Genomic DNA, 26,020 nt, shown 5'->3' with positions numbered 1-26,020 from the left:
GTTTGGTTTGAAGTGGTTTATTTAAGCGGACAGGTTGAGAATGAGCAGTGCTCAATTTCTAAAATTTTAAGTACCGGAACGCATACTAACACATTAAATCCCCATTATTTTCAAATGTACACCACCCAACAACTTCCGATTTTTTTAAACTTGCTATAAAAGTTACAGCGACGCATACCAGCACATTTAATCCACATACAGTACCGGACGCATGCAGTATTGGATTGCATAGCAACACAATCCACATCAATTTCAAATATACGCCACCCTCCCAAAAACTTCCGATTTTTTTTTTTTAATTGTGATAAAAGTTACTATGAGGAACCATGTTTTACAGAGCAGAAAAAAACGATGAAATCTTTTAAAACAACCAAATTTTAAAAAAAAGTTTTAAAAAAAAGGGAGTTTTCGGGGGGTGCTTATAGTTGACAATCATGTGGATTAAATGTGTCCGTATGCTTTCTGGTACCTTTTATGATGCAATAACAGAAACACTTGATGAGCAAATGAGTACTAAAATATTGCAAGAAGAAGTAGTAAACAATATTTCAAACATTATTGACTAGCATTAGTCACCTTCACAAAATGTTATTGCTCTAAATACTCTGACTTGATAACTGAAGATGGCAGTAAGATAGCATTTTTATCTGCCCGATCATTCCATTCCATAGCAGGAATTTAACATCAGGGGTCCATGATGGTATTTTTTTAAATTAAGTGATCAAGAGTGCTTGCAGGATGAAGAGAGTTTATCATTTGGTGGGATTACTTTCAAAAATACTTAAGAGAAAAATGGAAAATTACACACCAGTCAAGTATCAGATTGGTATCTATGTAGGAAATTGAAAACACTGTTTTCCCAATGTTCCACTGACTGCCCTCTACATTAAATGGACACTCCATGTATGAATATAAAACTGACCCATACATGTATATGAAGTCCTATTGATTTGTGGTTTCATTATCTTGAAAGTAGAGTCGGACTTAATTTCCTAAATGACGAGTGAGAATAATAAAATATGTATTCCAAACAGAGGTAAGGAAGTCTTGAGAAATGAACGAGGGTATTTTTGTGATTATCATGAGACTGCATCTACTGCCTGCAGTCTTACGCTACTTAAATCTCAGAACTGAGAGCACTGCCCACACAAAGTCTTGAATGTGTTGAAGTACAAATTACTGTTTTACTCAACACGTGATCAACAAAAAATTTTCCACTGCTTTAATACCAAAGCACTTTGTCTTAGAGTAGGCCATAGACATGTATTCTCATTTTCAAGGGGAGGATTTACTTTCGGTCTTTTTACCCAAACATCAACCATCAATTAGAAAACACAATCGATTTGAAACATGTATTTTAAGAATTTGGAAAATTACATTTTTTTGCTTTAAAAAATAATCTCCATAAACAGAATTGGTATAAAAGAATCAAGTAAATTAATGTCACTGATAATTGGTAAAATGCTCAGTGGGAATTGGTTAACACCCATTTCTTTGATTGATCATGACTTGGAAAAGAAAATAAGGGTGCAATAAAAGTGTCACTTTGTCATAAATACAATGTAAAATGCTATTTACAAAATAAAATGAGTTTCAATTCTCACCAAAATAAAAACAGCCTTAGAAACACATCCCATCATTTTCACCGGAGCTGGAAAATAATTGGATTCAAAGTGAGTCCCAAAGCACAACACATAGATGGCTTAGGACTAATGTAAATGGAAACGCTTAGTGAGGATGACCATACATAGGCCATATCACTACTCTTTGGAGGTTACAACAGTGATCCACACAGATGACAAATACTTCTGATAGACAACACGACCAAACAGGGCCTGTTGATCGGGCTGAACTTGAAATTCTAGTGTAGAGGTGGTGGTGAGGTGTCAATCCTTATTATTGGCTGCAGAAGAGAAATTTATTCATCAGCAAATAGCAACACAGTCATTTGTTCATGAAGAACACTAAAGTGCTAACTAAAGAACACATTTAAAATATTACAAGGAACTACAGGAAAAATTTGATAAAGATTCCAAAATAAAAATTCAAAATAGGCATATCGATAGCTGATTGCATGGCTCCATTCAGCTCATGCACCTGTTCTTAAATTACATATGAGGATTCAAAATGGGCAAAGGCTATTTTAGTGCATAACAGATGATAAGCAAAGAAATGAGAGAATCGATTAAGTTACCACATATGCTTATATATGGCAATCATAAAAAGAAAATTACTAGAAAAATTTATCAGCAATATCCAGGGATGAAGGAGGAAAACAGATACATAAATCAGATAAGGCACACTGAAAAACATATCCAAGAAGAGAATAAGGTAAAGATGACTGAATCATGAAAAAAATGGAAAATTTTAATAGCATATTATGAATAGATGATAAATGCTGATAAACCTATCGAATAGTACATATACACATAAGTAGTCACTTTTGAGCTGATTGACGTGAGTTGTATGCAACAAGGCAAAGTTAGTGATAAAATACTCAAAAAAGAACAAAAAGCTATGGGGAGATTTTAATGGGAGAGGGATTATAGAGAAATTGAAAGAGAAGAAAAAGAAAGTTCAACATGCATTAACAGTCAACCAGTTGGAAAATAAATCAGAAATGAAAGCTCTAATTCCACAATGAATAAACAATCAAAATAAAAGAAAAATCTAGTAATGCATTTAATATGTTATGTAATAACTGCAAATACATACATAATACCTTGAGAAAGTAAAAGGGGTGAAAGGTCGAGCCAAATCTGATATGGGAGAGCATAAGCATATTACGTACTTAATTTTCCACAAGATTAACTGAGTAAAATATGAGAAACCTGGGTTAACTAAATAAAACATGTGTCTACACTAAAAATGGCCAAATTCTACATAGAAATATTTATGGAATATGCAAACTCCAACAATGTATCACAATAGACTCTCAATAGTCAAAGCAAAGAAATGCTGCCAAGAAGAAGCAAAAAGGGTTACTGAACCAAGTAAAGCAGAGATTCCTGAACAAGAAAGACTTGGTGCAGGACGTTCAGAACAATACCACATGAATTACAAACCAAGTAATATTTAATAAAAATTATCAACACAATAACCTATGCTATCAGGCACGGATTCGCACATTTGCACTAAAATTATGCATTCTGAAAAATATCACGTGAGAATTGCCTAATCTAACGATGTCTTACTAAGAGTGGGACAAGAAATTTCCAGAATTGCTTCATGTGTTAAATTGCCCCAAGAGCAGTAGTAAACCCACCCTCTTCTCCATCTCTGAATTCTAATGAATGATAAACATGCCAGAGACACTTCTTATGCCAACTGCTCAGTTACGGTGGTGAATTTTTGAGGCTGCAGAATTTTAATGAACTACGAGCAGTTAGGACACTTGTAGTCAATCCATGGTTTGTATGTGGTGCGGTTTGTTTACACAAGTCATTCACACGTCAAAAGTATGAAATTGAGTTCTTTAGCATGTAATTTATTTCCAAACACGAAGTTAATTCACAGTGTCGATATTATGGGTGAGGAAGGAGCTTGTTTGCTTTATTTTCATCGACATTTGAAATGCCACGAAGCTGTGTCCCATGAGGGAGTAGAGAGGGGTATGGCTCCAAAAAGTCAACCCTTTCATTTTTCTCTGCACAAAAAGATTCTGTTAAGAAGTAAATGGCAAGCTGCAATACTAACAGAAAACTTAGAATTTTGTCACAAGGTTTTTGTGTGTAATTTTAAAATATGGCAAGTGTATCGTGTGTCAGTCTGCTATTGGTAATGATAGTGTTTGGACCTTAGGGTTGGGGTGAGTGGAGGTCGCGATGATGGATCTATGAGTGGAGGACTGGGTTAGGGGCCTTCAGTGGGGTCAGGGGTGGAGGCCCTAGGGTGACATGACTTAGTACGAGGGCTGCACGCTCAGAGACAGAGACAAGGGTCAGTGTTCGACGTGCCATCAGCCGAGAAGCATCTATTCTGGGATGTGATCCACATCTATTTGTTAATACAGTCCACTAAGTATCTTTACACATTTTTCATTTCATTAAAGTTACCATCCTTGCACAAGTCGGTTGAAGATGCATACTTAGTAACAAACAAATAGCAAGGGCGGGACGTTAACTCAGTTGCATAACTTAAATACAGGTGGTAAATTACTTCACCTTAATTTGAAATCGTTCAATTTTATCTTCTTTGTGGAAGCATGTTTCACGAAATATTCTTCATTCCTCTCTGTCCGATTCACTTCCTCTAAACCTTTTGTTCTAAACCTAATGACTTATGTCTTCATCATGCCATATTCTTCTCCACGAGTGGTTTGGGGTGATTGGGGGCTCTTGGCTGGGACTCATAATGGAGCCTTACCAGGAGATACTGGAGATGCAGGAGATGCAAAATTTTAGGAAATTGCATGCCCAGAAATGGATTTTGACGCTATTCTGGCTCAAAGAAACTAGATTAAAGTTAATAAAAAATAGAAATTTTGTAAGAAAAAATAATATGAAAAGTGAGAATTTCACATCTTTTAAAATTTGATGATGTATTATGTTCCTATTTAATACATAATGAATTTGCTCCTGGAAACTGCTCTGAAATCTAAAAAAAACCTCTAAAATAACCTTTCATATATGTACGCTTCATTATATAGGCAAGCATTGTGGGGTCTATCAAGCCCGTGTGACATCTGGCTGTGGCTGTGTGAGGCCACCTGGGTACCAGGCTGTGAATGCTGGCCGCTACGATGCAGACTACTTGCTGCCAAGCATGGCGGTAGCATAGAGTACCCTGCTAGCAGGTAGCCCTTGGCTTAAATAAGGAGTATTCATACCCTATCAAACGAAGGAAACTTTCCAACCATAGGCAATTTTAATAGGTGATAATTAATAGATGTTTCCCTGAGCTCTGTGCCACATGCATGCATTGGTAATCTTAGACGATGTAAAACTCCTGACTACTCGTACAGTATCTGGACCCCAATGACTCCAACGTGGAGTGGCATCGCATGTCCGCCTTTATCAAATGAGGTTAAAATAGGCCATTAACATTCGTCCACACTGGGATTTCTCAAAACCAAATAATTTGTATATTATGAATGTACTAATGGTAGTTAACAAATCGCAAGCAATGCCTTTTGTTTTCTATGACGAAGGAAACTACCCTATTCACGATATTAATTTACAGGAGTCTTAGTATCCCTGTGTAAGCTTTTACAGCTCACAAGCAGGAGTAATTATTGAATTAAAAATAACCAGATTTGGCCTTATTTCTCTGGAATCCTATTTATTCTCCAAAGATCTATCCTTAATTTGCACGGAATTCAATGCCATAATGTTGTCTGCCTTGGTGGAGTGCAAGTGCTGCCACTTAGTTCCGACTTTCACCACAGCCTCAAAAACAAGCCACTTTTCATCAGGAGTGTCACCAGCATGGTAATAACTGTACCATAGATGCCATTTCTTTCTGGCACATGAAGCATGAATATTTTTATTCACTTTAAAATGGTTCTCTCCATAGTTTCCAGGTAAGCTGTGTTGATGTCTATTTTTTGCTGACGTTTCGTAGCCTATGCTGGCCAAATCTTAAGATCAGGTCTAACAGCCGATGGATAGAAATGGCCCTCTATATTTATCATCCTCACGGTGTCCTACCAGTAGTGTGATCAATCAGCATCGAAGACCTCCATTTGATGTGCTTTTTCCAGATCAAGGTCTGCAATGAAGATTGGTTCCGTCACTGGTAGGCCAACCTAAGGATGATATTCATAGAGGGCCATTTCCATCCATCAGCACTCAGACCTGATCTGCAGATATGGCCACATAGGCCACGAAACATCATAAAAAATAGACTTTGACACGGCTAACCCCGAGACTATTTAAACTATGTAGAGAACTACAATCCAGCACCGCAAAAGCCTCAAGGAGAGACACTTTAAAGTGATCTACCCACCATTTTCCTGCCACTTAAATGATTGGGCTCCTTTGGGATTTGTACTGATAGGTGTGCATATGTACGGTTCCACTGTCCTCTGCTTGGGCAATGGGCACACTGAAATGGACGCCCCAGTCTTCTGCCCTTCCGCCATGAGGTGCTCCACGTCTTCCCACGTCACGTGGTCCGTCAGGGTGCTCTCGTCCAACTGCTTCAGCGTGAATTCCATCACGTCTTCTTCCTCTGGCCGTGGTGATTCCTTCGACTCCAAAGATGAAAAGTAAACTTGACTCTCGCTTGGGTCCAAATTGAGAGGATTATCTTCATTCAAGCTCAGAGACATCATCTCTCTCCTTTTGCCTATACCGTGGAACATGGCACTACTGATTTTTTTGGCCTGGAATATGGATAAAATAATCACTTATTAATACTTTAAAACCTGTGGTATTAACATGTGCGGGTTGAGTGAAACCCAGTATTTTTCTAGTTTTTTTTTAATAAAGTCATTTACTAATCCAACAAAGTACATTTAGAAGTCGGAAATCAGAAAGTTGCCACCTACTTTTCATCAGTAGGTGACATCATTAGAGTTTCATATGATAAACTTGTTCAAGGAAAAGTGCTTCTTGAGAGGCAAAATAAAAATCTTAAGCTACACTTAAGGATAACAAATATTTTATCAAAATTACAACTAATGTCATGAGAAAAGAAAAAGCCGTGTCCCCGAGGGTACACTTGGAACGATTTTTATCAAAAGAATGCCTGAAGATGGGGGTAAGAGAAAAAGGATGACGAGGAGGAATCACTCCAAAAAGTTATAACGACAAAAAATTTGTGGGGCCAATGAAAGAGGCTGAAGAGTACCTGAAAGGAGGTGACCCATTCCGCAAGAGGTCATGACATCATCAACTTACAGAACCCCAGCATTTAATATTCCAGCGAAAGGTTAGACCTTTTCTATTCATTATGAATACCTTTATACACACCTTATTTCAAGCAAATGCAGATTTTTATTTTTGTGATGTGCAATAAGGAGTCCCCAACACAATGAGTACGTCAGCAAGTGGAGAGGAAATTCTTATAAAGTTTTCTATAACATTGCAATAAAGCATCGAGTAGGTTTTAAGTTCTCATTTACATTGGCAAAGCAAGAATGAAGATGAGATAAGGTTTAATATACCTGATTCACAACATTCTTCATTAGAAGCTGCAAACTAAGAGTTATATCAGTTTCAAGGGTGTGCGATGCTTCCAGATCACAACTAAGGATCATATGGCCCTCTTTCTGATGATGGATGCAATTTTTATTATGGCCTGCAATGAAAGACAACCCCGATGAAATATTCATTGGAAATAAAATTATGAAGTTCCATTTTTTACCAAAATCCCCAGAGAGGAAGACTAATTCACACGAAAATTGAAAAATGGAATGAAAGACATACATCAAATATACAATGAAATATACAGGAAGACTTTCCTCACAAAATAGGCTATATTAAACCCGTGCTTCCAATACAAAAGTTTTCCCACATTCACAATAAACATCACTGGCTGTCCTTAAGAGACAAGAAATGGCAATAGATAGCAGCTCAATTGAAACGCTATGTAGGGTATTTTACTCACAGTGCAAAAGTAAGATCCAGAAAAAGGAAAAAATATATTTGCATAGTAAGACTTTAAGAGAGCCATTCTTCAGAGAGATGTGAAAAATGAGGTTAGAAAAGTCAAAAATTTGTGATGTGATTGGGGAAATGTAACATCAGATCCTGATACAGGATGACATATCATCTTAGATATATATTAAGGATCACAGCTATGAAAACTTCACACGCCAATTTTATTTTAGCATTAATTTATCAACGTAAGATTCTTAATATTATAAGCAAGACAATTTCAATGACCATTATCATTACCTGAACCAGCTGAAAGAATTTTGTCTTGCCCATAGTTCATCAGTCTAACTTCCAATGGAGCCTGCTCCCAAAGAAGCTTCTCCTGCAATTTTAACCACTCTTCTTGCTTCTTATGGTACTCTTGTAATTCCACCAACATATCTCGTAATGAGCTGTGAAAAAACATGCACATTGAGAAGCACAATATACTTGGGCTAACAGCAAAGTCATTTAATCAAAAAACAAGGGCATTGAAAAAAATTACATCATAAACTCATGTTTGCATTAAATAAAAATGCATGTGAGCAATCTCAAAAAATATTATTCATTTATTTATTAGCAGTTTCTCCGCCAAGTCATATTTCTCCAAGAAAAACTTTAGACTGGATTTCAGGAACAAGTTGCGAGCACTTCAAGTTCACATTATGGCACAGAGAACAGAGGTTATGCTAACTTAGCCACTATGAGAGAGAAAACTCTACATTGTTGCAATTATCAATTTACCTTTCCCAACATACAACAATAAACAATCAACTTCTTACACAGTCATGCACATGGGTGGAAAGCTATTTTTACCCAGGGAAAATTTTGGCTAAACTAGGATACAAGTCTGCATCTCCCTCGCTCCAAGATCTACTATTTAGATGATAATAGGCATGATGATGTCAAATCCTAGGGTCCAAAAGGATTGCAGTCACAAGTTAGACCAGAATAATAATAGGTCAAAACTTAAATATCTCACCATTGTTTGTCAGAACTATTGTTCGAATATCGCTGCGCAACTGTCTTCGGGCCACGTCACATGCTGCTCGACGGCAGACTGACTGACCAGCTCTCACTCGCCTACGTTCTCTCTGTGTATCAGGTTGTGCGGAGCGAGAGACATACCTGCGGCCTCGACTACTCTGATGGAGAAGGCGTCGATCTGGTCACATGTTCAAGACTCTTTCGTTGTGTTGCTTTGTGAACTTGTATCGTTATACCACGAATATAGTTTTTTTAATTAAATGAAATTTCATTTCGATTACCTCACCCACAGAATACTAATCCTTAAACTATTCTAGCGTATTCCGAGATACTGGTTCCGTTTGCAGAACTGCAGAATAAACGGTTATGCTAACTTAGCCACTATGAGAGAGAAAACTCTACATTGTTGCAATTAGCGATTTACCTTTCCCAACATAAAGTGCATTTAAGTTTTCTAAAAACATTATATACTTTCTAACAACAAATGTCAACCATATCAAATAAGAAACTAGATATTAAAGTAAAACAGGAATGTCAAACAAGGCGCGCACAACTATATATAATAAAAAATACCAGAATTTATTGCTGGCATTTCCCACTCTGCTATCTTAATACTGGCATTAAAAGGTAGGGAAATTTATTGTTTTCTACACTATTTATCACTTCCACAGTTCCACGTTTTTTTGGATATGTAGCATGAGAGTTTTATAAAGAAAAAATTGAGTCTTCTATATGATCTCTAAGATATAGAAAACTGTGAGCTTGCTGTAATTTTAAGAGACAATGAATTCATGCTCATCCAAATTTACTGTTCCCCATATCTTATCCTTCTTTATATATATCTTTTCCTCTCCTTGAAATAAGCCAACACATTTTTTGTCAATAATAATGTAGTTAAAAAATTAATTTTAACTATCTTCGAAAGATGAACCTTAAATACTCACTCCACCATATTAATGAGTGCTTTTTCCAACTTCTGTTGACAGAGAACTGAATGGCGTCCCAACTGAGCAACTTTCAAGCTGGGCTGCAGTTTCAATGCATTGTCATAGCATGCCAAGGACCTGCAAAGATAGGGAAAAAAGCAACAATAAAACATTTCACTTAATATTTTCCAACACACTCTTCAATATTCCCAACCCAATACTTTCTTATAATGCACTACTTAGATACAAGGGCCATATGAAAAGTAAGGTAAGTGCATGCAGTGCTACATGAAATCTGACTACCCTGTCATGTTTGTTGGTCCTTCCTCCTGCCCATCGCATAAACAGTACTTCACTAGTAAGCTGGTTATCAGTGCAGCACCCATTCATGATGGATGTCCCGATTGCTTCTTCCGCCAAATGCAAACTGAGGTCTGTCATTACATACAAGTTTTTGCATGTGAAGAAGGTTGCACCCATTGAAATTCATTGCCAATTGGAAGATGTGTTTAGTCCGAAGTGCATGGATGTAAAAAATGAGCAGAAGTGGTGTAGAGAATTTACTAGTGGCTGCCTAATCGCTCATGAAAAGGAGCACAGCAGCAGGTGGTTGCAAATGGAAGAAACTGTGAGGAGACAGGAGGGGCTTATGCTTGTGGACCACCTGCAAACCCTCAACAAACTGGCCAAAAAAACTGGAGAGTGAGTGTTGCAGAGACTATTCACTCTATTTTTTTCAATAACCTGGAGAACCACAAGGTGTCGGCCAGATGGGTCCCAAAAATACAGACTGAGGAACACAAGTGGAAGTGCATCAAGTGTGCCCAGTATTTTCTCGCCAGCTTTGAAGAGGAAGGTGAAGACTTTCTTGACCCATTGAACACAGGAGATGAAACTTGGGCCCATTACTACACACCAGAGACTACACACCAGAGATGAAGGAACAGTCAAAGCAATGAAAAAATGCAGACTCTCCAAAACCTAAAAAGTTTAAGCATGAAAAATCAGAGGGCAAGATCAGAGCCTCTGTCTTCTGGGACAGAAAAGGTATCCTGCTGTTCAATTTCATGGCTCAGGGTACAAAAATTAACTCCGAGAGATACTCAAAGACCATGCACAAACTTTGAACAAATCCAGAACAGACAACGAGGCAGGTTCAAAAAAGGCATTCCATTGCACCAGAACAATGCACGTCTCTATGCGTTCCACAAAACACTGTCACTCATCGAGCAATTTGGATGGAAGGTAATTGATCAACTACCTTACAGTCCGGATATCATACCCCGTAACCATCATCTCTTTCTGGCCCTCAAAAAAGACTAGGGAGGTCAAAAACTCGCAAACAACAACAAAGTTCAAGAAGCGGTCCTTAACTTCCAATGGGAAGTGGTGGGAAGCTGGTTCATTGAAATGCATTTATATGTATTGAATATTTCCATAATCTATTCACTTTATATTTACGGGTAAGCTTTCATGAGAGACCGGACACTCTCGGAAAGTTTCACTAAAGTGGTAATGGTAGTATCGAGAGAGGAGGAGCGAACTTAACGTTGCCAAATGTACATAGCCGCCCTACTTTACCACAGAAAACAACACCGTCGAGACAATACACCAACTCATTTGGAGGATATTTAGGATAATCCCTTCACAGAAGCCCATGACATTGTCAGCTACCGCACTGAATGAGACACCGTCAGTGAAAGGAATACTTAAAGACAAACAAGGAGAACACATGAGGTTTGAGATTTGGCAATAATGCTCCACGAGCAGATTCACAATGTTAACGTGACAGAGGTGACCCCGATTGTTTTAACAACACCAGCTCGACCACAAAGATAAAATGAACAGAGAATAGATATAGATAAAGAATAAATAACACCTGAACAAATAATACACTGGAATAAAATCCAAAAGAATCTCCTATACCACACTGAAAAGGCAGCAGATTCCCACATTTATCGGTGTAAAAGTAATTTAAACTAAACCTCTTACTATTTTAAACCAAATTTTTCAGATAAATGACACATGAGTCACAAACAATTTACACCTTGCAAACTGAAATGAACTTTATAAATATGATGATGTTAAACTCCTTTGGCTCATAAACAAAAATATAGAAAAAATGTCCAGAAGAAGTAAAAAAAAGTTCACACATAAAAACTGGGGGTTAAGGTAAATTAAAAGACTGGAAGAAACAGGAACAATGTCAAAATTTTCCATGGAGAGATGAGGTATCTTGGGATGTTGCTACTTTATTTGTAACGGAGCTAAGCTCACAGCTTCAATGATGTTTTTCGTCTCCAAAAGAATTTCACACCAACGATTGAAAACCTTAATGATGATTTCTAATAGTCAACCACTAAATATGTACCTGTTATAATCACTCAGGAGAGCATATGCATTTGCAAGCGCCAAGTGAGTGGCAGGTGGTGCCGTGTGCAGAGGAATGTGGTCTATAGGCTCCGACTCCGGAGGCATTGTGAATGCTGCATGGTCAACGGCTGCATGAAGAATGATGGCCGCTTCTGCAGGTCGTCCACTTGACAGAAGTATCCAGCCCATTTGTGCCAGACCAACATCACGATGCTGACTGTGATCCAACAAAGAGAAACCCATGGTATAATTTTAGTATTGACAACTTAACCTGCACACTTACGTTCAATTACCACAAATCAACTTAGATATTTTCTCAAGAAAGAATAAGTCAAGGAAGCTATGTCCTAGAGAAAGAAACAACAAAATTTAAACCACAATGGACTGAATACAATGATTGGAAGCATCTCCTATGGTTCTCCAGAAATACCCTAACCCTACACATGAAATACAAAGAGAGAGCAATATTTTTTATTTTGATAGTAATTTAAAATAGTATTTATCATGAATAATTCTGTGATTACCTTAGCTAAAGATTTACCATATACAAATTTTCATAGCGACACTAAATTTGGAAGTACACATGGTTAATTCTTTAAAACTTGAGAAAATATTATTTCTCAAATACAGTTCAGTATTTTGAAAAAGTTATGTTCTCCACTCTGCTCTCATATCAGCTAACCCCTTCATATACATGTATTTCCCAGTTTATTAAAACCAGGTATTCATCATGCACTAAACAAAGAGCTTAATCTGTAGTTGATGCACTTGCCACTTAATTATTCATAGAATTTTCCACCTAAATCCTCATGGAATTTTCGTAAAATTTTCATTAACATATTAGCTTATATCATTCGTTCAATGGTATTAGGCTCAACTATGTGGAAGTTAATGCACATTTAATGCACATTATATTATTTTGATAAATCAGTGGAAATCAACGAAGTCTCCTTTTCATTTTCGAGCTTATATCATATGCAATTCTATCACTACTTTTGCAATGGAAATTAGGCTCAACTATGTGGAAGTTAATGCACATTTAATGCACATTATATTATTTTGATAAATCAGTGGAAATCAACGAAGTCTCCTTTTCATTTTCGAGCTTATATCATATGCAATTCTATCACTACTTTTGCAATGGAAGAAATGCAGCTGTTTTTTGTAAAACAAAATACTCATAAATTAGTTACAAACAATTTTTAAAATACAATAATAACATAACCAGCGATTTACTATCAACCTGAATAAGTTTAAGGGGAATAAAATCAGCCCTCAACACCTCTGGCCTGAAGATACCAGCAGAAACATCAGCGAAATTGCAGAAAGAAAAAAAACCGAATGATCTAAACAAAACAAATATAGATACAGACATACCTGAGAACAAGATATTTTCCAAAATTTAAAATTTACATACTCTAATGTGTATTAGAAATGTACACTTAAATTTCGGAAGCCCATGTAGCAAAACGATGGCCAAGTTCTAACAACACGTATCTCAAAAATAGAAACTTTTCAGGAGAGCAAAAAAACGATTTATTTTTTTAATTACATGTTATTTTAATTGAAAATAAAAACCAAAAATACATAAAACTGAAAAAGAAGCATACATTTGCAAACAAAGACCTGTTTTTTGCTTGAATTTTATTTTTTATCAACAGTATTATATAGCAATGTTAGCTCAGACCGGTCAAATTTTGAGATACGGGTTGTTAGAACTTAGCCATAAAAAAATAATTTAAAAATTGGTATGGTTCGCTAATTGGAAGAGGCGACCAACAGCTAAGGTCTATTGCACCATACGGAGGGGTAGTGAAGAAAGAATGGAGTGAAATGCCGTGTTGGGATTAGCCTACTCTTAACAAATGGCACGTATTGGACTGCGGCAAAACGTTCTGTCCCAGGGGCTGAGTGCTGTACTTGAAGGGCCCTCCACATAGCATTTAAGGAGTATTCGGGCAAACTGAATATCCTCTGCTTTGAACTCAGTCCCGCAGTGAGGAAAGCCAACACAACCCATCACACTAACCTGATCCCTTATTTAAAAATTGGTTCATTTATACCTAAGACACCTTTGAGCATTGAAATGGTCAAAAGTTCATATTCTTTCACCTGACTAGGCAATAAATTGTGATAGTTGTGACGTAAAATTCCTTGATTACTAGTCTAGCAAAATGAAAAGGGGGTAAGCGAGATGTTTGAGAGCCATGAAGACAAGTGTCTTAAAGTTATTTACCCATACTGACACCAATGAGGACCCAAGGGGGGTTCTTTGAAGGAAACAACACACCGGAGCCAGGACCCAGTGCTACAACTGATACGCCTGCGCTTCCGGGGAGGGGAGTGGAGTGGGAAGGGAAAAGGATGGAGGCGCCGCCGCACTAGGAGCCTGTCAACACCTCCGGGGTAGGGATAGGGATGGAAGGGTGGGATAGGGAAAAACCCTAGCTGTTATGAGAGTGACCAGGGTCCACTACTACTGGCGAAACTATACTTTAATGTGCCAATGATTTTGAAAGATTTTGCTATAAATAAGTAAAATCCAAAGATCAAATCGATGTATACCCACACTGAATATACAGTTCTGAGGTTCTATAAAAGTCTGATAATTTAACCAAAGTGAACATTCTAACAGTTGATTTTTTATGAAGATGGACAATGCCACCAAAATTTGTGGGCCTAGCATCAGTTCATTTTTCAAATTCATTAACTCAATTTTTAACTTTTCTAAAGGAAAGCAACCTCGAGTATAGATATTTTTTTGCCTTTAACGCTGAAGTTCAGACAACTTAATAGGAAAATTTATTATCTATTAGATGTATTCAAGTAAAACAAACTGAAAATCAATAGCTTGATATACATGGATGTTATAAATTTGTGTTTTGGCAATTTACTATCATTACTGTATTTTCATTGGGGGCTATGCTTGATTGCGGTAATTCTGTTTATTTCCCCTGAATTCATGGAAAGTAAGTTTAGTTTGTTAAAAAACCCAAAATTAACCTCTGCGTTAGGTGGTGTGTTTTTATCACTCAGTGTGTCCAGCCAATCAAAGCAGAAAAATTCCATGTTTTCCAGGGAAATTTTACAAAATTCCAGGTTAATCTTATGTGATTACTGCAATAGATAAGCATTTAAACACTGTACCTAAAATTACTTCAATACTTGAGTCAAGAGAGCTAAAAATTTTGATCCTGTTGTCTTTCCTGACATTCCATGCTTCAATGCCACTGTGAAAATAGGGTAGTTTCCTTCATCAAAGAAAACGAAAGGCATTGATTACGATTCGTTACCCACCAATAGTGAATTCATGATATACAAATTATTTGGTTTTAGAAATCCCAGTTTAGACGAATGTTAATGGTCAATTTTAACCTCATTTGAAAAAGGCAATATAGCCGGCCATGCGATGCCACACCATGTGACGCCACAGGGACCTAGATGCTATCCACAGTCAGGAGTACATGCTATATAGTCAGGAGTTTTACATCGTTTGAGATTTCCAATGCAAGCATGAGGTACAGAGCTCAGGGAAACATCTCTTAATAATCGCCTATTAAAATTGCCTATGGTCGGAAAGTTTCCTTCCTTTGATAGGGTATTAATAATCCTTATTTAAACCAAGCGCTACCTGCTAGCAGCCTGCATCGTGGCGGCACTCATAGCCTCGCACCAAGGCGGCCTCACACGGCGGCAGCCAGAACCAGAATGACGTCACACGGGCTTTTCCCAGAATTCATAATTAGCCGTAGTGTTTTTGCACGTTTGAAAATTTTCACTTTTCATTTAGTCGCGAAAAATAGATATCGCCATTCAAAAAGCTAAAAGCATGAAATACGTACTCCTGGAGTAATAATCTTTCAATTTACGCTATAAAAAAATAATAGGAAACCACCCTATCCTACTAAGCTACTGCACACTTAAAAATAAGAGAAATACAGTTTAGGCCAGAAAATGGGAGCTGAACCGGCAAAATTTTATGTGAAAGGAATTGGAAATAAGAAATTTGAAGAAACTGAAAAGGAATTTTGAAATTCCAGGTTGGACCAAAAATCCATGTACATATAATTCAAGCATAATTCCAGAGATTATAAATTCATGCTTAATTACTGATTATATGTGCTTCCTCGGTCACCGGACACTCAGTCAATGGAAAATACCCAACTGGTAGCAAAGAAATTAAGTCTAATGAAATTAACACATTGAATATAACCCACATTTCATGTAGAGATTCCATTCTGCACACACTCACCTAGGAGAGAGATGAACCGCACGCCTGGCGCACTCGATGGCACGAGGAGCATCACCCACGATACGCCAGAAGAGTGACGCAAGGTTGTGCAGAGGCCACGAGGTGCTGTTCCTAGCAAGGGCCATGCCTACTTTTTTCCCAAAGTGGTTGATGTTCTTGCTGGGCTGGAACTTCCTCTTCTGAGGTTTTGGTGGTGTTGTGGATGGATCATCTGGATGGGCCTTCTCCTCAGGTATGCTGACCTCCTCTTCCTCATCCTTAGGCCACTCCTCCAACCGCTCCATGTAGATGGGACTCTTCCGCAGGTGATACAGGAAAGCAGACTCCAATGAAGGTTCCGGTTCCATTGACAGATTAACCCTTTCCTTCAAGCCCTGATGGAGAACAATTGAGTAAAATGAAGCTAACCGATGACTCTGCACAGGTGCCCACAATCTCTGGGGCTTACCACCTCACCCCTCCCAAAACCTGATAATAAATATACCCCCTAAAATATATTACTCAATTCCTTGCTAAACTTTTGAAGCGCATTTCTTCAAGGGGGCATCCATTGCCATGAGGCAATTTAAGCAATTTCTGGCAGGTTTTGCTTGACTCAAGTCTCAATAATCTGGCCTGACGATGCGTTTTAACAAACCATATTTCAGCATATACATATTAGATATTGAATCTGGCAGGGGGCTAACTGTGTTATCACGCATTTACTCATTCTTTCATTCATAAATTTCATTCACAAAATTCATAGTAGTAGGTCAGTGAAGAAGTATTGTTGCCTAAAGACACAATCAGGCAAACAAATGCCCAATGCTGGCTAGCACACAGACTTAACCACTTCCACTTCATTTATTTTCTGAATATTGTGCTCCTATCCTATATTTATTTTTTTGTGGTTCTTTTTAAATGGGATGGTAGATTACGAAATGATATTTTGTAGTTTGTAATCAATGCAGAACAGTAAAATAAAAAGTGATTATTATAACATATTGTGAAGTATCTAGTTAAATACGTTAAGAACACAGCTATTGGTATTCATATGAAATAATTTTATTACCATCTCTGCATAATATTTCATGCAATATGAGTTCCTTATGCAACATTATTGATTAAATTGAAAAGAAGAACTTTCTGCTTTCACATTAATATTTATTCACTACCATGGTTTCAACGTTAGACGTCATCATCAGGTGAACTCTACAGAGATCCATCACATCCTTTTATACCAGGCTAGGAGGAGTAGGGAGGAAGGTTACTAGGTTGAACGGATTGATCAACAGAGAAGAGGAAGGGGGAAAAACTTGGTCATATGGTATGAAAGAAGTAAGGGGGAGGAGGCTCCGTTAGGGAGGGCATGGCAGGTGGAGGGGGGATGGTTCAGGTGCGAGAGAGGCCGAAGAGTCCCACTCCCCTCTTTTAAGCCTCCCCCTCCTAAATTCCTGGGCTAATGACATGACGAACTCTTCGGCCTCTCTCTCACCTGAACCATCCCCCCTCCACCTGCCATACCCTCCATAACGGAGCCTCCTCCCCCTAACTTCTTTCATACGATATGACCAAGTTTTTCCCCCTCCCTCTTCTCTGTTGACCAATCCGTTCAACCTAGTTACCTTCCTCCCTACCCCTCCTAGCCTGGTATAAAGGCTGTTTTACACGGGGCATGGAATTGCGCAGGTTAGAGCTGCATTAATTTCTAAAATGGCGTGGAATTGCGCGAATGCATGAACGAAATTAGAACAGGGGCTATTTTGCCATCTCGCATCCACGCATTCTCGCATGTGTTCTAGCAATTCACCGCTTTACACGACGCAATTTTGATTGCGCCTTCGCACGTACGTCAGATTGCGCAATTCCGTGTACCGTGTAAAACGGCCTTAAAAGGATGTGATGGACCTCTGTCAGGGTTCCCACTCTAACTAAATTATAAAATTCACGGTTTTTTCCAGGTTTTCACGGTCTCAATGTCGTCAAATTCACGGTCTGTTGATGAGCCATTTTAGGAAGAAATATTGATGACGTAACAATCACCGGCCGCAAGTTAACTAAAAATTTATCAACCGCGACAGGCGCCATGAATGCAAACGTAACATTGAAAGTACTTTCTCTCATGATGTCAGCTATCGATAGAAAAATTCAGGTCTGGCTAAAGGTTATAAGTGGGAAAATAGAGGGAGCAGGATGGCAGGGAAGTGAAGAAGTGTCAGATTTTTCACCAGTTAAGGAGAACTTTGTTTACCGATCTTCCAATCACAGGCTCAAGATCAATGTGTCGTCATGGCACACCCACCAATAATTGCACTTCGAATATACGTAAGCAGATAAATGCGTGGACAGTGACCTTGAAACATGATCGACGTATCGATTTTTCTTTTTACCGTCTATCGTAGTTCTACAATCAAGTTTGAGAGATTTTTAAGGTTTTATGATGAAATTCACGGCTATTTCCAGGTTTTTTCAAGGTAGACGAAATTCACGGCTTATTCACGTTTTCAAGGTTTTCACGGTTGAGTGGGAACCCTGTCTGTAGAGTTCACCTGATGATGATGTCTAACGTTGAAACCATGGCCGTGAATAAATATTAATGTGAAAGCACAAAGTTCTTCTTTTCAATTTAATTATGAATCACTTTCGCCAAGTTACGCCTCAAACAATCAACATTTTTGATGTTTTAACATTGCTAAATGTTCCAAATGTTTGTATAACTCCTCCCAAAATAGTGATAAAATTGTGAAAATCTGATGAAGAGCCACACTCATAATTACATGATTTGGCGTCAGAAGTTCATGATGAGTTAGACTCGTTATTTCAGTGGAAGTGGCTAAGGCAGTAGATGCAGTCTGCTGGAGGAATGAATAGAACTACAGGAATGAATGCATTTTGAATATTTTTGAGGGGAACGGGGTAGAATATCAGGGTGTTCAATACTTTCACTTTACTTACTTTCAAAGCATTTCAGTTGGCTACCGTCAAGCAGGATTCCTAATCTACGACGGGAGCTGTAAAAAGAAGTCCATTATTTCGGCTATCGGGCAGCTTATATACCCTCAGGATATATGCTTGGCCCATCGAAATTCACGCTCTGTTTGTTTCTCAGGATTCGAGAGGTTAACAGAAAAAAGAAGCTCATTAAAGGAAGTGAACCTATATCCAAATACCTTGCAAAAGTTAAGATCCCTGTGTGCTCTTAGCACTAGAGGCTGTCAACCAGAGGTGTTTATGGAAAAACCATAATTGGGACTATTTTGAATTTTTTTGGGGGGAAGGGTGCAGCTAATCTGGATTTTCAGAATTTCTTCAAAAAGATTTTTGATAACCCATCTCAGTGAAAAATTCCAGCTGTACAGCATGTGGGTGGGAATTTGAATCCATCAGTGAGTGTATGATTCAATAAGTCATGTTAGGTGTTGTATAGGCTATGGTCATGCTTTCTTTGTTGCAGCACTCAGAATTTCTCATCCCTTTCATAAAAAACATCCCAACAGAATGCCATTGCAGCTGCTACATCTGTGGCTCACGTCATCTATCTACGCGAACTCGGCTCATCCTGTGACAACGCAACCCTAGATGCTCGCGCTCAAGTCTAAAACCACTAAAAGGAAATCGCCATTATCCTTGTACTATCCAATTCATTGAAGGTTTTACTGCTAAAATTTGGCTATTCGGCACCAAAAATGTATTTTCTATATTCTTAGGTCATTAAAATTGGTTTTGATATCACTGAAAATATTAAATACATAATTCTACTACACTTATTTTTGCAATGCTACAGATAAATAGATCAGCCATTTAAATGGGCAAACTGTACAGGTCCTCAATAAATCTCAATTCGCCAGAATGTACAGTACTTTGTTTATTTATTTATTTTACTTATTTCCGACGTCCTGAAAAAAGTGTGTTTACGGTCTTTACAGGTCATTCTCCTACAATCGTACAAAATTATGTCCATGGACTGCCATAAAAAAACCAATAATATTAGAACAAAACTTACCTGGCTTAAAATTTTATGTACTCTTTTACTACTTTCTGTGACAAATTAGTGAAGAAAAAATTATATTTTCCAAATATAATGTCCACAGACTGATTGGTCATGTACGTGGACAATCCCACATAGATTTTCAAAGAGGCGTTTATCGGTTAAGAGGTTTTATGACAGATGGTAACAGACATGATGATACACTACATAGTGTACATATGACTTCTTACAGAATGTCGAATGTCAAATAAAACAAACTTTTTCTCGTGAGTAAATACATAATATTCCTTTCTGTCGTTTTTGTAGATGTATATATCATCTTTGTAGACAAATGAACCATGCTTGTAGACTACACAACAGTAAAAATTTAAAAAAACAGCGTAAATATTACTGACAATCTCTGCCACTCACCCCACTATATTGTATGAATGAGAGACTGTAATTTCATTATTTTGGTACTTATATATGCAAAAAAAAATTTTTTAATTTTACCTGTAAAACATGTACGTTTTTGGGAGAACGACCCTTACAGCAGGAGAATTTCAACAAACAACAACGTAGGATGATCATCAACACCCATACCCAGGTATATTCGGCAGGCAAGGACTTAACCCCCCAGCCAATGAGGCTCCCGGATTCATATGCAATCAAATTTCTGACACAATAATTTAGTTCCAACACAGAAATCTTGAATAACAGCTTCATACTCACAAGGAGATGTTCAAAGGCCTGCATGCTTAAGTCCAATTGATAACTACTCTCACAATCAGGTAACTCATTGGTATATTCATCCCCATCAGGTACAGGCTTCAGGTTATTCTCCAACCTGAAAATATCACCATTAATGTAAAATTTTAGCGATGAAATTATAAATCTCTTTGTTTTCTGTTGTTATGCATGCTAATGTGGATAGTTGTTCATTTGTTGAGAAAGAATATCGGTGTATTTATTTGTTATCCTTAAATTTAGATATTTTTTAAACAAAAATAATTAAAAATGTCAAAAATTCAGCGGCAGTTAACTACTACAATCTATAGACCAAGGAGATGTAAAATTAGGCAATTCTCGGTGAATTAAGGTTCAACTTTGATACATTTTTTTTCACTATTACATTGGAAGTAAAACTTCACACAAAAATTCAAAACACTTCACAAAACGTTTTGTAAGAGACTGGATTCATGGACGAGAGCACATCATACCTAGACCCAGGAATCAGTGTATAGTCAAAATTTGGGAGAATTTTTTAAAAATGAGAAGCTGTTTCTTGAGGATCATTATCACTCCATCCTACAACAAGCATCAAGATGATGAAACAAGCGAGGGTAGACCTTGTGCATCCAAACCAAATTTGATTAAGAATAAACTTATAATGCATGGAAAGTGTAGATAAAAACTGAGATTATGATGAAAGATTGTTGGGAATCTTTCATTGGGAATGGAGATACTCAAACTACGGTGTGACAAAGAAACATTGATCTTACTCCCACTAATCAAGAAGAGAATTCTTACCACCCTTACACTCATTCTTCCATTGGTCAGTAAGGAATAAATTTGTGCGAAAGATCCACAGAGAAAAAATCATTCGCCTTGACCGAGATTCGAACCCGGATCCCCCGATTTCCGGTTGAGTGCTTTGGCCAGTTAAGCTACCAAGGTGTCATTCTTCCCTGTGGATATTTGCGGACACTACCGGACAAGGTGTTGCTGGACTGCTGAGCATATGATGCCACAAGCAGTCCAAATCGTGCGCACAGCACCACAGCCGGAGAGCAGGCCCAGACATAGAACACAAGGGGTGTTCGCTCTAGACTAGTTTAAAGTATACCGGGATTAGCCGCGGTGATAACTTATACGGGAGTCACCCGCAATGCACAATCGTGCGAAAGAATCGTGCGAATTAATAATTCACATTTCAGGTTTAGATTCTACAGTGAGTCGGGACCCCTGAGGGTTACAACACACCATGGGCGGGACCCAGTAACTTGATCTGCATTCCCAGGGAGGGGAGTGGAAGGGAAGGAAAAAGGATGGAAGCGCCGCCGTGATAGGAGCTCAACAACGCCTTCGGTGTACAGTCCAGCCGGCGACAGTCGTCCGATGACAGTTCAAAAGGAGGGACGGAGAACCCTGCGCCAGCACGGTTTACAGCCAATCGCTGTCCCCCAAACGCACTGCACACCCTTGCCTAGCCATACAACGTTGTCACATGCATATGAAGCACTGAAACAAGCCCGAGCCACCAAAAAAGGCCTTTCTTTGAATCATCAGAACAAGGGATTCTTTGTTTGGGTCCTTCACGCTCATCGTCCCTTATGGCTCCTTTCTTCGCCGAACCCTTTTGTTTACATGTGAGGTGGGCGTTTCCCTTTCTTACCTGGCAACCCTGCCCCCCACCCCGAACTAGACCCTTCTACACCATTTTTCCAAACTGACGGCGGCTGGGTGGAAAATAGAAACTAGCCAATGAGAAGTGCTGCCCCTTCCACCTCTCCGTTCCCCTCCATCCCCTTCCCATTTCCCCTCCGCTCCCCTCCATCCGGCCGATCGGCGTTGCCAGCCTTGGGAATAACGGTACTTTCGGGGGCGGCAGAACGAGCGCTGTACGATCTCATAAGATTCGGCTTGGCAACACTGCTAGCTGGAGAGCGATGTGCACTGCTCGGAGTTCGGAGAGAGACTGCGGGCTTTAACACACTTTCTCCTGTCGCTCTTCTGTGATTGGCTAGAAGAGTGGGTGGGTTTCGAGCACGCTCAAGGTCAGCCGCCGTCAGTTCAGAAAAATGGTATAAAAGTCATCAGACAACTCTCGTTGGCCGGACTGTAGGGATAGGTATGGAAGGGTGGGATGGGAATACCCTCGCCACTGTAGAAACAACCAGAACCCACTAGAAGCGAAACCATAATATAACGTTTCTACAGAAAGGAAAAAAAAATCCCATGACGAAGGAAATTTCAACGATTGTCCGTGCATAGTTTAGATTCTACAGTTGAACAATGAGAATGCTAGAAATATTGTTTGGGAGCAGAAATACTAATAAATAGAGCATTTTAAAAAAAGGAAGCAAACTGATAGTGCTACAGCGTTGAAACACAGTAATCAGTATGAATAGAGATCTTATATAAAACAAACTATTTTGGAAATATCAGACAAGCAGCAGGTATTATTCAGTTATACTGAATTTGGGGTAACGGTGATGACTCATGCCACTCAGCTAGACAACATGTCAATGAAGAGAACTTTATTGGAGGAGTAGTATGAAGAATGCAGAGGGTGCATTTTACCAAGCTCTCACAACTTCAAGACCACAAGCACAGAAAAGAAGAATTAACAAAATGAGGAAAACAGAAAATCTTAATGATATTTTTTTTATTTTATTCTCAAACTACCAGATACAGCTCTAATTGGCCATTTTATACCGGGGTATTCAACAAATGTTGTAACAATTAAACGTACACGAACAACCATGCCCTGGACCGAGGAAACCTACCCATGCGGGACTCGAGCCGGCGACCTGTTGTTTGGCAGGCGAGGACGTTACCCCGCCGCCACCGAGGCTGACAAAAATTTGAATAGGGGAGATAATTGAAGTAAAGATTTCTTGGGTTTCGCACTGAGTCAGGTCCTCCATGTCTCCTTCCAACATTTCGGTGAGAAACTCGCCCATCGTCTAAAGGGATTCAGGAATCCAATGTTTGGATTTATGAATCCCTGAAGATGATGGATGAGTTGCTCACTGAAACATTGGAAGGGAACATTGAGGGCCTGACCTGGAGCAAAACCCAAGAAATCTTTCCTTCAATTGTTCTCTGGAAAAAAACTAAAAAATCATATCAGGGGAGACAATGACAACGCTATCCAGCAGAAATACTTAACACCCTTTAAGTGCTATCTTTCTTCCCGGGGTACGGTCGAAAAATGCGGAGGGTATTTTAATAAAATGTAGCAACTAGGAAAAATAAACATTATATAGTTAATTTTTTAGATATCTTTAAGCGGTTTTTTTAATTAATGAGATTAAATTGGACAACATTTTTATACGTTTACTGATACATAAGTTTTTTATTTCAATGTCCTCAAATTTAACAATAATGACGTAAAAGCCGATATATCGGCACGCCGCATTTTTCAGCCGAGAGGTAAAAGTCGATATATCGGCACGCCGCACTAAAAGGGTTAATACCTTCCCCTTACAAAATGATCTCAATCCACCTGACTGAAGGCTTTAGGAAACAAAATCCCCACTTATCGGAAGAAATTTGAGGCAAATGCATCACGTTATCTTAAGTGCTATATGTACCAGAAATTGAAGATAATTTGATAACTCAAGGACAAATAGAGGAGTGAGGACTTTGGACAGCTGAATTCCAAGGAGTAGCCAGGGAGTACCTATTGGTAAAAAAATGGTTAAGGAGGCTCACACAAAAAAATAATGCACTACATAACAGCGATGATTGGAATCACCATATTTGATATCAAGGAAGAAAACAAGTCTTCCCATGAGAAAACAGCAAATGTACTGCCATTTCATTCACCAGGTATAATAGACTTCGACACACAGGTGACAATGTCTTTTTGAACTGCAATGTTAAAGGCGCATGCTATTGCATACATTCTACTTGCAATGAAAGTTAACTTTTTCTATGGATTATGACTAAAAAAACATATTTGTACTGTAATACTGATTGGGCAAATGCTATTATTGATCCAAAGCCTAGAGCTGGATGCAAATGTTATTTTAAATAAGTAATGCTGCCATTATAAGGGTAGCAGAAAACAAGACGGCACAGCTACCAGTTCTATGCTCAGTGAGTGCAATTCCATATTTGAATCTTGCAAAGATTTTGTATATAGTTAAGGCGCACGTTTATAGAGTTCAACCACCTCGCAGAAAAATCTACTATGATCAATGCTGACAACCAGGGTGATGACTGATGCAGTAAAAGTAAACTGGCATAATAGAAACTACAGAAAGCAAAATGTGAGGCAGTGAGTCACAAAAGGGGAATTCAATCCGCTCGTACGATTACAAAAGATAATACACCAGTCATCCTTACCAAATCCCTGCAAAGTCCAAAAATCATAAGAGTGGAAGAGATGATGATACTTTGAAAATTTCAATTTTTTAGGATTTGAAGTCATTTTATTTCGTTAAATTCTAATAACACTTCCGAGGAGTTGCTAGTGACGAAATTTGACATTTCTCTACCTTCTGTTTTATAGCATAAATATTCATAAAATTTATTTAAAATTGAAAGCAACATCTTTTCCATGAGTAGCAATTTAAAAAAACTGATCACAACATACCTCATTTCATCTCTCATAAGACTAGAGATCCCAGCAGATCCTGGAAATAGATGAGAGAGGGACAGCGGTTTTCCACCAGCTCCAACACAATCCGGATCTTTGGCGTAAAGCCTAGCCTCCAGATCTCCTGCGTTAAACCCTCTCAGTCCACCACTTCTATCCAAGCCAACTTCTCCGCTACTTGAATCTAATCCCACCCATTTACGATCAAATGCACTCTTTCTTGTTAACAAATCATGATAGATTTCATCTAAGGTATGTAACCTTGTCTCTTGTTCCATAAACGCAATTAAATCATATGGTCTACGTAGATGAAACACTGAATTCACCTGAAACCACACATTTTCTCAAATTGTACAAGATACTAAAATGCAACAAAGAAAGCACTGACACGAAAGGAAAGAAAATTATGTCTCCCAATCATGAACAATTTTATGCTTTACCTGAGCTTCAATGCGTCCATTCTCTGTAACCGCCCAATGCATCGTACATTCAACATTGATTAATAACAATGTATTTATGCATAATAAAACTGTGACCACCAAATTCTTCATTGTAAATATTTGTTTCGTAGTGTGGCCAAACACGTTGTGATTGCATTACGCACGTCATTTCTTTTCCTGTTGTATC

At 38.3% G+C, this 26,020-nt stretch overlaps 1 protein-coding gene across 1 annotated transcript; it reads right to left on the bottom strand.

The window, feature by feature from the left end:
* Nucleotides 1-1,338: 1,338 nt before the first annotated feature.
* Nucleotides 1,339-26,020, bottom strand: LOC124162351 (tetratricopeptide repeat protein 17). The gene is made up of 10 exons (XM_046538858.1): nucleotides 25,834-26,020; nucleotides 25,391-25,719; nucleotides 20,797-20,911; nucleotides 16,119-16,492; nucleotides 11,865-12,083; nucleotides 9,512-9,631; nucleotides 7,842-7,993; nucleotides 7,109-7,242; nucleotides 5,947-6,325; nucleotides 1,339-1,903 (listed from the first exon to the last, which is right to left on the bottom strand). Exons 1-10 carry the CDS (start codon nucleotides 25,942-25,944, stop codon nucleotides 1,887-1,889), a joined length of 1,950 nt encoding a protein of 649 aa, XP_046394814.1. The 5' UTR covers nucleotides 25,945-26,020; the 3' UTR covers nucleotides 1,339-1,886.

This window comes from Ischnura elegans, chromosome 7 (assembly GCF_921293095.1).
Source record: "Ischnura elegans chromosome 7, ioIscEleg1.1, whole genome shotgun sequence".
Classification (NCBI taxonomy): domain Eukaryota; kingdom Metazoa; phylum Arthropoda; class Insecta; order Odonata; family Coenagrionidae; genus Ischnura; species Ischnura elegans.
Note: the sequence above shows the minus strand (reverse complement) of the source record. Positions and strands in the feature narration are given on the sequence as shown.

What these genes read in the sequence shown, in the direction of transcription:
- LOC124162351 (XM_046538858.1), bottom strand. Translation starts at nt 25,944, where the DNA reads ATGAAGAATTTGGTGGTCACAGTTTTATTATGCATAAATACATTGTTA. An exon ending in CTCCTGAGTGATTATAACAG is followed by an intron (nt 9,632 to 11,864) that starts GTACATATTTAG and finishes CTATCTTTGCAG; the next exon opens with GTCCTTGGCATGCTATGACA. An exon ending in GCACTCATTAATATGGTGGA is followed by an intron (nt 7,994 to 9,511) that starts GTGAGTATTTAA and finishes GTTTTTTCACAG; the next exon opens with CTCATTACGAGATATGTTGG.